Source organism: Oncorhynchus clarkii, chromosome 7 (genome assembly GCF_045791955.1).
Source record: "Oncorhynchus clarkii lewisi isolate Uvic-CL-2024 chromosome 7, UVic_Ocla_1.0, whole genome shotgun sequence".
Taxonomy (NCBI): Eukaryota; Metazoa; Chordata; class Actinopteri; order Salmoniformes; family Salmonidae; genus Oncorhynchus; species Oncorhynchus clarkii.
Genome location: NC_092153.1, coordinates 47,701,786 through 47,717,473, shown reverse-complemented (window position 1 = coordinate 47,717,473; position 15,688 = coordinate 47,701,786). Strand labels below are relative to the sequence as shown.

General features: G+C 41.7%; 1 protein-coding gene across 1 annotated transcript in view; it reads right to left on the bottom strand.

Annotated features, from left to right (window-relative positions):
• The window catches only part of LOC139413405 (succinate--CoA ligase [GDP-forming] subunit beta, mitochondrial-like), a 131,073-nt gene that overhangs the window by 86,411 nt on the left and 28,974 nt on the right, over positions 1-15,688 (bottom strand). Inside the window, exon 2 of the mRNA XM_071160741.1 lies at positions 6,909-7,050. Coding sequence (XP_071016842.1) covers positions 6,909-7,050 — 142 coding nt within the window. The remainder of the gene's footprint in view (positions 1-6,908; positions 7,051-15,688) is intronic.

Genomic DNA, 15,688 nt, shown 5'->3' with positions numbered 1-15,688 from the left:
TCCTCACATAAACACTTGGTTTGCTTTCGCTGTAAAGCTTTTTTGAAATCTGACACGCCAGGTGGATTAACAAAAAGCTAAGCTGTGTTTTGCTATATTGCACTTGTGATTTCATGAAAATAAAATATTTTTAGTAATTTAATTTTAATTTTGCGCTCTGCAATTCAGCGGATGTTGACGAAAATGATCCCGCTAACGGGATAGGTGCCCCAAGAAGGTAACTTCTCTGGGATATGTGGGACGGCGTCCCACCTGGCCAAAAGCCAGGGAAAATGGAGAGCGCCAAATTCAAATATATTACTTTAAAAATCTAACTTTCATTAAATCACACATGCAAATTAAAGCTACACTTGTTGTGAATCCAGCCAACATGTCAGATTTCAAAAAGGCTTTTCGGCTAAAGCAAACGATGCTATTATCTGAGGATAGCACCATAGTAAACAAAGACGCATAAATAAAAATATAATTCATGCCTTACCTTTGATGAGCTTCTTTTGTTGGCACTCCAATATGTCCATCAACATCACAAATGGTCCTTTTGTTCGATTAATTCCGTCGATATATATCCAAAATGTCCATTTATGTGGCGCGTTTGATCCAGAAAAACACTGGTTCCAACTTGCGCAACGTGACTACAAAATATCTCAAAAGTTACCTGTAAACTTTGAAATGTTCTGACAAACTACTTCTGTAATACAACTTTAGGTTTTTTTAACGTAAATAATCGATAACATTGAAGACGGGGTGTTCAATACAGGAGGAATACAAACTGTAGCATGCTTTCTGGTCAAGCGCCTCTATCTAACAGTACACTTCAAGTGACCCTCGTTCAAGATGGCCGTACTTCTTCATTACACAAAGGAAAAACCTCAACCAATTTCTAAAGACTGGTGACATCCAGTGGAAGCGGTAGGAACTGCAAGAAGGTCCCTTAGAAATCTGGATTCCCAATGAAACCCATTGAAAAGAGAAAAAAAAATCTGAATGGTTTGTCCTCGGGGTTTCACCTGCTAAATAAGTCCTGTTATATTCACAGACATGATTCAAACAGTTTTAGAAACTTCAGAGTGTTTACTATCCAAATCTACTAATAATATGCATATCTTATCTTCTGGGGATGAGTAGCAAGCAGTTGAATTTGGGCATGCATTTCATCCGAACGTGAAAACACTGCCCCCTGTCACCAAGAAGTTAACCTGTTGCGACGAGCAATCCCGTATCCGGGATCCTATTCATAGCCTCAAGCTCATTACCATAACGCAACGTTAACTATTCATGAAAATCGCAAATGAAATGAAATAAATATATTAGCTCTCAAGCTTAGCCTTTTGTTAAAACCTCTTAAGGCTAGAGAGACGCTAGCGTCTCTCCTGGTCAATAATCTGCGGAAATGTGCAACGCCAAATGCTAGTCGTACTCAATAAAAAACTCAAACTTCCATTAAAACACACATGCAGGGTACTCAATTAAAGCTACACTCGTTGTGAATCTAGCCAACATGTCAGATTTTTTAAATGCTTTTCAGCGAAAGCATGAGAAGCTATTATCTGATAGCATGCAACACCCCGAAATACCTGAAGGGAACGTAAACAAAATAATTAGCGTAGCCGGCGCTACACAAAACGCAGAAATAAAATAAAACATTAATTACCTTTGACGAGCTTCTTTGTTGGCACTCCTATATGTCCCATAAACATCACAATTGGGTCTTTTTCCCGATTAAATCCGTCCATGTATACCCAAAATGTCAATTTGTATAGCCCGTCTGATCCATGGCAAAACTCCGTTCCAAAACGCAACGTCATTTTTTTAAATTAAAAAAGTTGCCTATAAACTTTTACAAAACACTTCAAACTACGTTTGTAACCCAACTTTAGGTATTTGTAAACGTTAATAATCGATCAAATTGATCACTGGGCGATCTGTATTCAATAGCAGCTACTCTTGAATTCAGCGTGCATTGTCTCTCTCCCATAAGCCTCTTCCTGTTCCTGGAGGACAGGAAGGGCCTATTTCTTATTCCACCAAGGATTTAAACCAATGAAAATGCCAGTACTGGCGACATCGTGTGGAAGTTGAAGGAACTGCAACCTCTCCGTTATCTATTTTCTCTTGCGATAGACAATTCAGAGACTGGCGGATGAATACTTGTGTGGTTTTTGTGACCAGGTTTTTCTTGGAATTTCGCTTGCTGTTCACGTTCTGTTATAGTCACAGACATTATTTAACCCGTTTTAGAAACTTCAGAGTGTTTTCTATCCACACATACTAATCCTATGCATATACTATATTCCTGGCATGAGTAGCAGGACGTTGAAATGTTGCGCGATTTTTAACAAAATGTTGAAATAATTCAGGGGAGCCCTAAGAGGTTTTAACAACACTGTAATCTCAGATTTTCAAAATATGCTTTTGAACCATAGCTAAATAAGCATTTGTGTAAGAGTATTGATAGCCTAGCATAGCATTAAGCCTGGCATTCAGCATGCAACATTTTCACAAAAACAAGAAAAGCATTCAAATAAAATCATTTACCTTAGAAGAACTTCAGATGTTTTCAATGAGGAGACTCTCAGATAGCAAATGTTCAGTTTTTCCAAAAATATTATTTGTGTAGGACAAATCGCTCCGTTTTGTTCATCACGTTTGGGTAAGAAAAAACCCGAAAATTAAGTCATTACAACGCAAACTTTTTTCCAAATTAACTCCATAATATCGACAGAAACATGGCAAAGGTTGTTTAGAATCAATCCTCAAGGTGTTTTTCACATATCTATCGATGATAAATCATTCGTGGCAGTTTGGTTTCTCCTCTGAAGAAATGGAACGCGCATGGACCTGGAGATTACGCAATAATTTCGACGGAGGACACCGGGCGGACACCTGGTAAATGTAGTCTCTTATGGTCAATCTTCCAATGATATGCCTACAAATACGTCACAATGCTGCAGACACCTTAGGGAAATGACAGAAAGTGCAGGCTCATTCCTGGCGCATTCACAGCCATATAAGGAGACATTGGAACACAGGGCATTCAAAATCTGGACCATTTCCTGTATGAAATTTCATCTTGGTTTCGCCTGTAGCATTAGTTCTGGGGCACTCACAGATAATATCTTTGCAGTTTTGGAAACGTCAGAGTTTTTTTCTTTCCAAAGCTGTCAATTACATGCATAGTCGAGCATCTTTTCGTGACAAAATATCTTGTTTAAAACGGGAACGTTTTTTATCCAAAAATTAAAAAAGCGCCCCCTATCTCGAAAGAGTTAAGGACAGACAGACGAGAGACAGAGACAGAGACAGAGAGCTACAGTATAGAGCAGTGAACATGGACACTACAGGACAGCAGCAAAGCCCATTGTGTTGGTTGAGATAAGCAGAGATTACAGCAGCCAAAGGGTCTGGCAGAGTAGAGGTCTGCTGAGGGCTCAATATCTGGGCCCCGTCCAACTGCATGTCCCCTTCTCTCAACGCTGAGTGAAAGAGAGCACAACTGGGACTGTCACAGAGATATTACACCTCCTCCTCCTCCGTTTATCTTGGCTCGCATCACCGCCAAGACACTGAGAACTCCCCAGGCAGGCCCTTAGTGCCCAACATCTCACTGGCCAACAACAATGTGCTAGAGATGGCTGTCCACAGCAAGGACACTGAATTAAAAATATGAGTGTGTGTGTGTGTGTGTGGGTGGGTTGGTTCTTCTAGGCCACATATGTCAGAGTCAAGGCCCGCGGGCCACATCCGGCCCGCAAGAAGGTTTTTTACGGCCCCTGGGATGATCTTGATTTATTATTAGAACCGGCCCGCAGCAAGCCGGCAGCCCGCAGATCTTTTACACGCACCAATACTACATTTCCCACAATGCAAAGGTGACGCACCGAGCAGTAGGCTGCTTCATTTCAATATTTATTGGCACAGCAGTCGTCAGCATCACAGTAAAATTAACTTTCAGATACCCATCAAAAATGGCAAAACGGAAGGTGGATACTGAGAACCGGGGGTTTCAAACAAGGTGGGAGTCGGAGTATATGTTCACGAAGGTAGCTGGAAAACCTGTGTGTCTTCTGTGTGGAGAAAGTGTGGCGGTACTGAAAGAGTATAATCTGAGACGACATTATGAAACGAAACACGCGGACAAAAACAAGAATATGGACATGGAACAAAGGCTACAAAAGGCAGAGGAATTAAAACGAGGCCTCAAATCTCGACAGGCTCTGTTCAAAAAAGCCAAATCACAAGGCCAGGCTGCTGTCAAGGCCAGTTTTATTTTGGCAGAAGAGATCGCTAAATCAGCCCGGCCATTTACGGAGGGGGATTTCATCAAAAACTGCATGATTAAAGTTTGTGACGAAGTTTGCCCAGAAAAAAGGCAACTCTTTTTAAATGTGAGTCTGAGCAGAAACACCATTGCCGAGAGAGTAGACCAGTTGTCCATCAATCTAAAAGAGCAGCTTGTGAAAAAGGGAAAAGATTTTATTGCATATTCCTTGGCTGTGGATGAGAGCACCGACATTTCTGACATTGCCCAGTTGTCAATTTTCATCCGCGGAGTGGACTCCAACCTAAGCGTGACAGAGGAGTTTTTGGCTTTACGTCCTATGCATGGCACAACTACGGGGCATGATTTGTATGAAGAGGTGTCAAGATGTGTAAATGAGATGGAGCTGCCTTGGGAAAAACTTGTGGGTTTGACAACCGACGGAGCACCTGCGATGTGTGGACACAGGAGCGGACTGGTGGCGAAGATACGGGAAAAGATGCAAGAGGAAAACGCGACAGGTGAGCTGACAGCTTATCATTGTATCATACACCAGGAAGCGTTGTGCGGTAAAGCCTTGAAAATGGAGCATGTAATGAGCATCATCACGCGCACAGTTAACTTTATCAGAGCCAAAGGTTTGAATCACCGCCAGTTCAAGGCATTTCTGACGGAGTTAGAAACGGAGCATGGTGATTTGCCTTATCACACAGAGGTGCGATGGCTAAGCCAGGGAAAGGTGCTTCAAAGATGTTTCGAGCTTCGTGAGGAGATTTGTCTGTTCTTGGACAGCAAAGGGAAAGACACAACACAACTCCGAGACGAAATGTTTCTGTGTGAAATGGCTTTTCTGTGTGACATTACGAGTCATCTGAATGCAATAAACTTGCAGCTGCAGGGTCGGGATCGTGTCATCTCTGATATGTACAGTACAGTGAAGGCATTTAAAACCAAACTGACTCTGTGGGAGACGCAGATGCGGAAAGAAAATTTGAGCCACTTTCCCAGCTGCCAGACCATGAAAGAGAAGCTCTCTACCAGTGCGTTCCCGAGCACACAGTTGGCTGATAAAATAGGTATGCTTGCCGCTGACTTTCGACGCCGATTTGCTGACTTTGAAGCACAAAAAAGCAGGTTGGAACTGCTCGGTAACCCATTTGCTGTTGACGTGGAAAGCTCACCACCAAACCTCCAAATGGAGTTGATTGACCTCCAATGCAATGATGCACTGAGGGCAAAATATGCGGCAGTGGGTGCTGCGGAGTTCGCCCGTTTCCTCCCCGGCACAATGCCCCAGCTGCGCATCCAGGCTGCTCAAACGTTGTCTATGTTTGGCAGCACATACCTGTGTGAACAACTGTTTTCTTTGATGAACCTGAACAAAACATCACACAGAAGTCGACTTACTGCTGAACACCTCCACTCAATTCTGAGGATTTCTTCAGCTCAGAGCCTTACCCCGAACATTGATGAACTTGTGGAAAAGATGGGACACCACCAAGTATCACCCTCAACCTCAAACAAGTGAACATTACTGTGCAATCACATATTTAGAGTTTTTACTCAGTTCAAGTTTAAAAGTTAAAATTTAATATTTGTTTTCACTGCATGTTACTTCTCCTTAAACAAAGTGTTGTTTTTGATTAATAGATTTTTGCACTTTATTTTTTTGTATTTCAATCCAATTATATTTTAAAAATATTTCAGTTGAGTGGATGATAGAAAATTGCTATTATTGTTTTTTCTTTGAAGTAAATTTAGCCCACTTTTGCTAAAATAGAAAATATAGTCTACTGAAAATATTGCTTTATTTATCTGATCATATTGTAATATATTTGTTAGGTTTTCAGTAGGTTCAATTAGGTTCACTAGACTATATGCGTCATTTAAAAATTTTTCAATGAACATTCGAACAGTCCGGCCCTCGTCTTGTAGCTGATTTTTTTATTTGGCCCTCCGTCCATTTGACTTTGACACCCCTGTTCTAGGCATTTAGGAGTAAGGTTTAGGGTTTCAGATAAGGTTAGGGCTATGGTAAGGGTTAGGGAAAATAGGATTTTGAATGGAAATTAATTTGAGGTCCCCACGAGGATAGAATAACGTGTGTGTGTGTGTGTGTGTGTGTAATAAAATTGTATTAATACAGAAAGGCAGACAGAGAGAGAGAGCGAGAAGAAGTGAAAGTGAATCTGAAGAGAGAGTGCGTGCGTGAAAATAATTAGTATGGTTGAGTGGGGTGACGAGAATTGAGCCTGTATGATCACTGAGCGCAAGGAACATGGGCCCTGCTCCCAAACAAACCTCACACACACAATTAAACTTGATAACACTTCAGCCAAGATTAACCACAGCAGTTTGCACGTCTGGAAGAGGGCTGGCTGTCTGGGGATTGCTATGTAAACAGAGCTGTAACAGAGCGACGACAGTGTCAGGATGCTCCTCAAACAAACCGCAGTATAGAGACACCGGAATCTACAAAGATTTTGTTTGCTTTACACAATATACCATGTTTGATTAATGCCACTCCTGAAACCTTGGCCCTATGTAGCCCTAGAGCATATTGTCATGGTTTAAGTCTGAATGACACCCAGTGTTGCAGTAGACTGCAGTTTTAGTGTAGGCAAGGCCTAAGTGTGTGATGTCCACTCACCGAGTCTCTTGGCAGCCTGCAGGGCGTCGGGGGCATTGTCAGCCACGTAGAAGCGCTGGACTGTAACCCCACTCTCCTGCATCAGCTTCTTGCTCTGATACTCCTGCAGGTTCAGCCATCGCCTGGAACTCACCCGTGCACACTGCAGAGAGGGAGACAGCGGCAAAAAGGGAGAGAGAGACAGAGAATTGCTGAAATGTATTGTTAAAAGTAACCAAATATTTAACGGAAGACGTAATTAGCTAAACACTAGGAAGCTAGAAGGAATCCAACATCAGGGAGCAGTTGAGGCCATGAGAGATTAACCTTGGTTTTCTATTCCCCTGAAACAACAACTACAGTGCCTTGCGAAAGTATTCGGCCCCCTTGAACTTTGCGACCTTTTGCCACATTTCAGGCTTCAAACATAAAGATATAAAACTGTATTTTTTTGTGAAGAATCAACAACAAGTGGGACACAATCATGAAGTGGAACGACATTTATTGGATATTTCAAACTTTTTTAACAAATCAAAAACTGAAAAATTGGTCGTGCAAAATTATTCAGCCCCCTTAAGTTAATACTTTGTAGTGCCACCTTTTGCTGCGATTACAGCTGTAAGTCGCTTGGGGTATGTCTCTATCAGTTTTGCACATCGAGAGACTGAAATTTTTTCCCATTCCTCCTTGCAAAACAGCTCGAGCTCAGTGAGGTTGGATGGAGAGCATTTGTGAACAGCAGTTTTCAGTTCTTTCCACAGATTCTCGATTGGACTCAGGTCTGGACTTTGACTTGGCCATTCTAACACCTGGATATGTTTATTTTTGAACCATTCCATTGTAGATTTTGCTTTATGTTTTGGATCATTGTCTTGTTGGAAGACAAATCTCCGTCCCAGTCTCAGGTCTTTTGCAGACTCCATCAGGTTTTCTTCCAGAATGGTCCTGTATTTGGCTCCATCCATCTTCCCATCAATTTTAACTGTCCCTGCTGAAGAAAAGCAGGCCCAAACCATGATGCTGCCACCACCATGTTTGACAGTGGGGATGGTGTGTTCAGCTGTGTTGCTTTTACGCCAAACATAACGTTTTGCATTGTTGCCAAAAAGTTCAATTTTGGTTTCATCTGACCAGAGCACCTTCTTCCACATGTTTGGTGTGTCTCCCAGGTGGCTAGGGGCAAACTTTAAACAACACTTTTTATGGATATCTTTAAGAAATGGATTTCTTCTTGCCACTCTTCCATAAAGGCCAGATTTGTACAATATACGACTGATTGTTGTCCTATGGACAGAGTCTCCCACCTCAGCTGTAGATCTCTGCAGTTCATCCAGAGTGATCATGGGCCTCTTGGCTGCATCTCTGATCAGTCTTCTCCTTGTATGAGCTGAAAGTTTAGAGGGACGGCCAGGTCTTGGTAGATTTGCAGTGGTCTGATACTCCTTCCATTTCAATATTATCGCTTGCACAGTGCTCCTTGGGATGTTTAAAGCTTGGGAAATCTTTTTGTATCCAAATCCGGCTTTAAACTTCTTCACAACAGTATCTCGGACCTGCCTGGTGTGTTCCTTGTTCTTCATGATGCTCTCTGCGCTTTTAACGGACCTCTGAGACTATCACAGTGCAGGTGCATTTATACGGAGACTTGATTACACACAGGTGGATTGTATTTATCATCATTAGTCATTTAGGTCAACATTGGATCATTCAGAGATCCTCACTGAACTACTGGAGAGAGTTTGCTGCACTTAAAGTAAAGGGGCTGAATAATTTTGCACGCCCATTTTTTCAGTTTTTGAATTTGTTAAAAAAGTTAGAAATATCCAATAAATGTCGTTCCACTTCATGATTGTGTCCCACTTGTTGTTTATTCTTCACAAAAAAATACAGTTTTATATATTTATGTTTGAAGCCTGAAATGTGGCAAAAGTCGCAAAGTTCAAGGGGGCCGAATACCTTCGCAAGACACTGTACAACTACTACTACTACTACTACTACTACTACTACTGCTACTGCTAAACAGGCACAGGTTTTCTGTGAGGAGTATCCTTAGTGACAGCTTAAGATTTCTGTTTCAAATTAGCCCTACATGCAAAAATTACTTTGCACTGCACAAGCCGCTGTTTCAACATCTGGTGATGTTCAGGAATTATAAATATGCCCAAACGTTGATCAAGGTTTGACTGACTCTCGGTTTGAGAAATAACCATAACGGAAGTACAGGTGTGTCTGATTAAGCCTTACTTATGTTCAGTTCTCCAGAGTGCATTCATTCCCATCTCTCCACCCTTTCTGCCTCCCTTTTCCCTGGCTCTCCATCCCCCATAATGAGACCGGTAGACAGGCCTAGGATGTGTTCAAACTGTTTGCTCAGTCAGCAGATGCAGCTAGGCTGTCAGCTCCAGCTGTTGGCACTATTAAACAGACAGGTTTTACTGTGAGACACCTGTGTTAAGGTTAAACGCCCTCAGTGTTGTCAGATGGGCACATTACCCTGACTGCAGTCAGTCTAACATTGTTAAGGAAAACAAAGCCATTGCCGTAATGGAAATTCAGAATGCCACAAAAATTATATATATTAAACTGTGCCGAATTTCCAAGACTTAAAAGTAAAATCTACTTCAAAACTATATTTTGCACAACAAAAAAATCCCATTAGTCCACTGGTGATAGTCCCAAAATGTTTTGCTTGTCAGCAGTCAAGTTTAAGATATTGTACTTTCAAGAAGCAAAAAGTGTCACTTGCCACATGATAATGCATTTTGCAAATGATAATTAATTTCTCTTTTCTTATTCCATCCCTGCTTAAGAACGTGTGTGTGACTCCAGCGGGCGTAATCCCGTCGTGATCCACTACAAGCCCCGGTGATGAATAATGAAGGCCTCCTCAAGTGTAACAAAGTCTGAGGGGCTGATCAAACAAGCCATATTTCAGACATCCTTTAAAAAATGAATCCTGACAAGGAAGGGTTGACTGAAGGCTGATGCAGATGAGGAGTGGAAGGGGAGGGGCTGCTGCCATCTGACTTAGTGGTGCGAGGGGTCTGACAAGGCCAAGCCGAAGCACTAACTCTCAAACAGAGCTTCCTGGGAGCCTCTCCATCATTCATGAGAAGAGAGGAGACGGGCTGAGAGCACTAGGCCATCTCGACGGCATCCACAACCAACTGAAGGGAGGAACTCTGACCCTGCTTAACCTCACAGGGGAAGCAAGGCAACAAGGTCAAACGCACACTTCCTATAACACATATCTACAGTAGGCTGCATGACAGTGTGAACATCAATAACTTTGCAACCCACAGTAGGGTTGCAAAGGGTCGTAAACTTTCCAGGAAATTCACGGAAATTTACCAAGGGAAATTAAGCCTGGGAATTTTGCTTAAATTCTTCAAAGTTAGTTAGTTTATAACGGTGAACCTTTTTGTGGGATAAACATAAGGCAATTCTAGGTCTTGTGGCACATTTTGGTTAAACTATCCCCAATTCAATGGAATTGCAACCCTCTGCATACACAGTGCACTCTTCCATCACATGTACAGCTGATTCTCAAGCTCTTGCACAGTAATGATATGGTATTGAACCCACCCAACTACACTGTCTGAGCCAAGGACTACATGCTTTCTGGTAAGTTTGAACTTACAATACTGGGTGGGGTTAACTAGTAAATAGTAGCCTACAGCAAAATCTGTTTAAATCATTTCTAACTTGTTAACAATTTCTGCTAGTTAGTTTTTGCTACCATGTGGGTTTTAGCTTGTTTGAGCCTGCTAACTGAGGAATGTTAATTCACCTGTTTCCATACACACTTCATTTTAAAACATTTAGTTTACAAAAGGAGTTGTTTAATCTAGCTGCTTAACTATTTATCTGTACATGGAATTTTATTTGTTGTTTGTTTACTCATTTTTCTCTAATCTTTATAGGAAAATGTCAAGGGCACTATCTGATGTGTGGAGACATCTCACTGCAGCTAATGTAGAAGGAAAAGCTGTGTACATTTGCAAATACTATGCCAAAACATATGAGAAGAATGCAACAAAGATACAGAATCTGACCAAGTGCATAAAGTTCCCTCACAACAAGCAACCTCCGACAAAAGTACCTCTACTTCTATTCGAGGTGAAAATTATGAATCAGACACCTTATCGATAGCAACAACTCATGGTCCTTCTGGAATCAGAAGTTTTTTTTTTTACTCAATGGAGGAACGTAGTCAGAGAAATGCTGATGAATGTCTTGCTTGAGGTGTGGATGCAACTGGTTCACCTCTGATGCTCACAGGCAATGTGTATTGGAAGAGATTTCTGAATGTTCTTCGCCCAGCATACACCCCTCCAACCAGACATGCTTTATCTACTCATTTGCTGGATGCAGTTCAACAGAGTTCAAGTGAAGGTCAAGCAAAGCATAGAGAAAGCAGACTGTATTGCAATCATCTCTGATGGGTGGTCGATTGTTTGTGTGCAAGGAATAATTAACTACATCATCTCCACCCCTCAACCAGTATTCTACAAGAGCACAGACATAAGGGACAACAGACACACCGGTCTCTACATTGCAGATGAGCTGAAGGCAGTCATTAATGACATTGGACCACAGAAGGTATTTGCACTAGTGACAGACAATTCTGCGACCATGAAGGCTGCTTGGTCTAAAGTGGAGGAGTCTTACACTCACATCACACCCATTGGCTATGCTGCTCATGCATTGAATCTGCTTCAAAGACATCATGGCACTGAAAACAATGGATACACTCTTCAAGAGAGCCAAGGAAATGGTTAGGCATGTGAAGAGTCATCAAGTTACAGCCGCAATCTACCTCACCAAGCAAAGTGAGAAGAATAAGAGCACCACATTGAAGCTGCCCAGCAACACCCGTTGGGGTGGTATTGTCATCATGTTGTCATCTCCTGGGGGGGAAGGAACCTCTCCAAGAATTGGCCATATCACAGTCTGCCGATATGTACATCCCCATCAAGAGGATCCTCCTGGATGATTTATTTTGGGAGAGAGTGGTAAGCAGCCTGAAACTCCTGAAACCTACAGCAACAGCCATCGCACGGAATGAGGGAGACAATGCCATCCTGTCTGATGACAGATTCTGTCTTGCAGATGTAAGAAATCCGTACTGACCTTGTTTTTCAATGTTGCTTCAAGCAGAGGAAAATGCAGTTTGAAAAACATCAAAATGTGTGAAGACTTCTTCCTGAAGCACATACACGCTGCAGCGTACATGTTGGACCCCAAGTATGCTGGCAAGAGCATCCTGTCTGGTGCAGAGATCAACAAGGCCTATGGTGTCATCTCTACCGTGTCTTGCCACCTTGGTCTGGATGAGGGCAAGGTTCTTGGCAGTCAGGCGAAGTACACTTCCAAGCAAGGGCTTTGGGATGGATATCCAATATGGCAGTCATGCCAACATCTCATCAGCCACCTGGTGGAAGGGACTTGGTGGATCTGAGGCTCTTTCCCCTTTAGTTTCTAGACTATCATTTTACAGATGTATGTTGAAAACATTTTTGGGAGATGCGATGGATCATTGGGGGATCATTCAATATTCCCTTTTTTTGTTCAGTGAAATCATACCATTTGAAGAGTCAACTTATTTAATTAAACTAAAGTTGTTTTTTTTTCTATTGGAAGGATTTAATAATTAGCAATTATGTCTACTACTGTCTCCATATGATATGGTAAATATATCCAATGCAAAAAAAATCTAATTTAAATGGTATTAATATTAATTTGCATATATTCTCGTTAATTCCCATATATTCCCGTTAATTCCCATGGAAAGTTTCCACCTCTGAATATTCTCCAAAATGTGCAACAATAGCACACAGTAAGACTTATTTAAATCAATGTGTTCAAATCTACCTTTCTAGTCATCCATTCAATTAGTTTTAAGTAGTTTATGAAGAAAATAGTATGTGCATTCATAAGTACATTGTGCATAGACCAAACGACTTTCTAAAGAATGAATCTTGTTTAAAAAAAGGTCCAATGCATCCATTTTTACCTCTTTATCAAATCATTTCTGCGTAACAATTAAGTACCTTACTCAATAAAAAATGGTCAGAAATAAACAAAAATATCTTCTTAGCAAAAGGGCAATTTCTAAAGCAAGAATTTTGCTAGGACTGTCTGGGTGGGAGTGGTCAGGGGGGGAAACTGAAAATGTGCTGTTATTGGCAGAAAGGTTTGAAACTCTTTGTTATTGGTCTATTAACTCATTTACCACATGGTGATGTTACCATGGAAGGCCAAAACTTCATCCCACCAAGGCTGATATGTCAGGCCGTCTTTTCAAACAGCTCTTAAACTAAAATAGCATTATTATCATATTCAGAATTTCACAGTATTATTCCAACTTTTTAGTGTGGAAAGATATATAAACCACAGGGGGGGGGGGGGGGGGGGTATTGTATTGCATGCATTGTTCACTGCTACCCCCTTCCAGGTAAGGCGCAGTGGAGACTTCATTAGAGCAGAAACGCCCAGCGTCCATAGGAAACGGTCTAGGCCTACTACAGTATCCTGATTAGTCTCCCTTACATCACTGAATAATGAGAGGCATATGTGGGTCCTGTGGCTCTGCCTGGAAGGAATGGTCTTCCACAAGTAGGCCTGTTTTCTTTCTTTGAAGGGGGTGTCTGAGAAGTTCTAGGGTGAAACAAAATGACATCAGTCCCCATGGCAGTGGCACACTGGCTCCATCCTACAGTCATAATGGCCAGACGGTCTGTCTCACTGGAGTAGAACAGTTCAATGGCAGGGCACCAGATATAATATGAATTGCTTTTCGCGTCCACTGCTTCCATTCAAAACCCTTCTGTTGTCCTACCACGCTTAAGTTATTCAAAGCCACAGACTGAGCTCAGAGCTGACCCTCTCGTGAAACTTCTCTGGGGTCTTTTTTAGAAACACAGTAACAACCAGTATTCAGTCTGATGGTTTGTTCCTCATCTAGTAGTGTTAGGTGTTGCATGTTATAAGTGAGTGGAGGCAGTGTTGCGTGTTAGTGGGTGAGTTGTGTGTTGTGACTGTCTGGCCTATGTCCTTGTTTAAAAAGCTAACACACTGCATTCTCGCTCTCATGTCGACTTCACTTCAGAGGAACATGTTCCAAAGCTCCATGAGGCAAACAGAAACAAGTTCCCTGTCCTTTACTTATTGGCACAAAGTGTGAGTTTCTCTCTGGGACTCCATGGACTTCCCTCCTCTTAGTCACCTTGTAGTCTAAACTCTGAACACTGGCTGTGTGTGTGTGGTAGGTGCGTGTGTTGAAGTTCAGATGTGAGAGTGGCATTTTAAATAATATCTCACCTGAACTTCAATACATACACATATTTTATAACAAGTGCACACTCGTGTTGGAGAAAAATAATGTATACAGTTAGGCAACATATTCAGGATATTTTTTTTACACGATATCGCAATATTATTTTTGACAATACCACAATATATTTTGGAGCTAGTCGGCTGTGCCTGCACCAAAACTCCAGTATTTGTTTTTTTTATAGCTTGTCCTCCATCTTAAATTTTAAGTAAGGAGAACATTTATTTTCCAGCACTTTAATTTCCATGACCGATCAAACCTAATTTTCTCATTCCCTCTCGTCTCTCTGCAGCAGACATGTCGTGAGCAATATGTTTGGAACATATCATAATAAATAAAAATATTTTTTAAATCACAGTATCAAATTGCAATACATACAGTATGGAATCGTGAGAATCCCAATACATATTGTATCAGCACCTTGTCTAAGTATACACTCAGCCCACGCTGAGTGTTATGAAGTCCGCAGAAAGAACTAGCCTACAGTGTTTCAGCAGAATAACACCTGCCTCTTAAAATAATAACATTGTAAAAGGAGAAGTGGTGTTGGGTCTCTGAGGACTCAACAGAAAGGAGACATCTTTAGGATGGAATGGGTTACATTTCAGATCCAACTTCGCCTTGAGAGCGCTCACATCTGTGAGTAGATCATTAACAGGCTAGCATGAGTTTGGGGTAATAAAACCAGCAGAGCTCAATATTAAATCTGACCTGACAAGCTCTGACAGTCTGCAGAGGAGAAAAAAAGTGACTTTGTTACTCCTTTTAATTCCAGGCAACCTGAAAAACACCAGCATAAATAAAGCAGCTGTCGTGTACCTGGCGAACAGTTGGAGAGGGGGAGCAGAAAACACACTTCAGAGCGATTAGGGATGGCTAGTCTCTCCCACCAAAGAGGGAGAAAAAGATCCCAAAATAACAGCTGCTGAATAGGAAGTGAGGCTGGCGGAGTCCCTCCAGGCGCTGACAGTTAGCTTGCACCAAACAATAGAGGAGTGAGACACCCCCACAGCACTTTATTCCCCAGTACACTAACATCCACATACCGGTCTGTATAACCACGGTTATACCAAGGAAAGTCTAAAGCCACGCTTTACCCTGGCACTCTCACAAATAGCCCTTTTATCCCATTGCCTCTTCTCTCTGCCTAAATGCAGTTATTTCTGTGTGTTTCTTTCACCACAAAAGGGACAACATGCAGGGACACATGATTAGCTTGTGATTTGTCATAGGAAGTACTACAGTGCCAACATTTGAACTCTTGAAGCCCCAGCGAGAGAGAAAACATAGTGATTGTCGTTTAAATTGCATTTCCATAGTTTGCTTGCCATTCCCATTCTCTTTTGAAAGTATTTTCAGGCACATACAGTATGTACTTTCACAGGATTCTCTTTCATTTTATTTAATTTCCTGTTTGACTCTTTTTGCAGTAAAGTGCTGTAAGTCATGGAAAAGTCACAGCGAA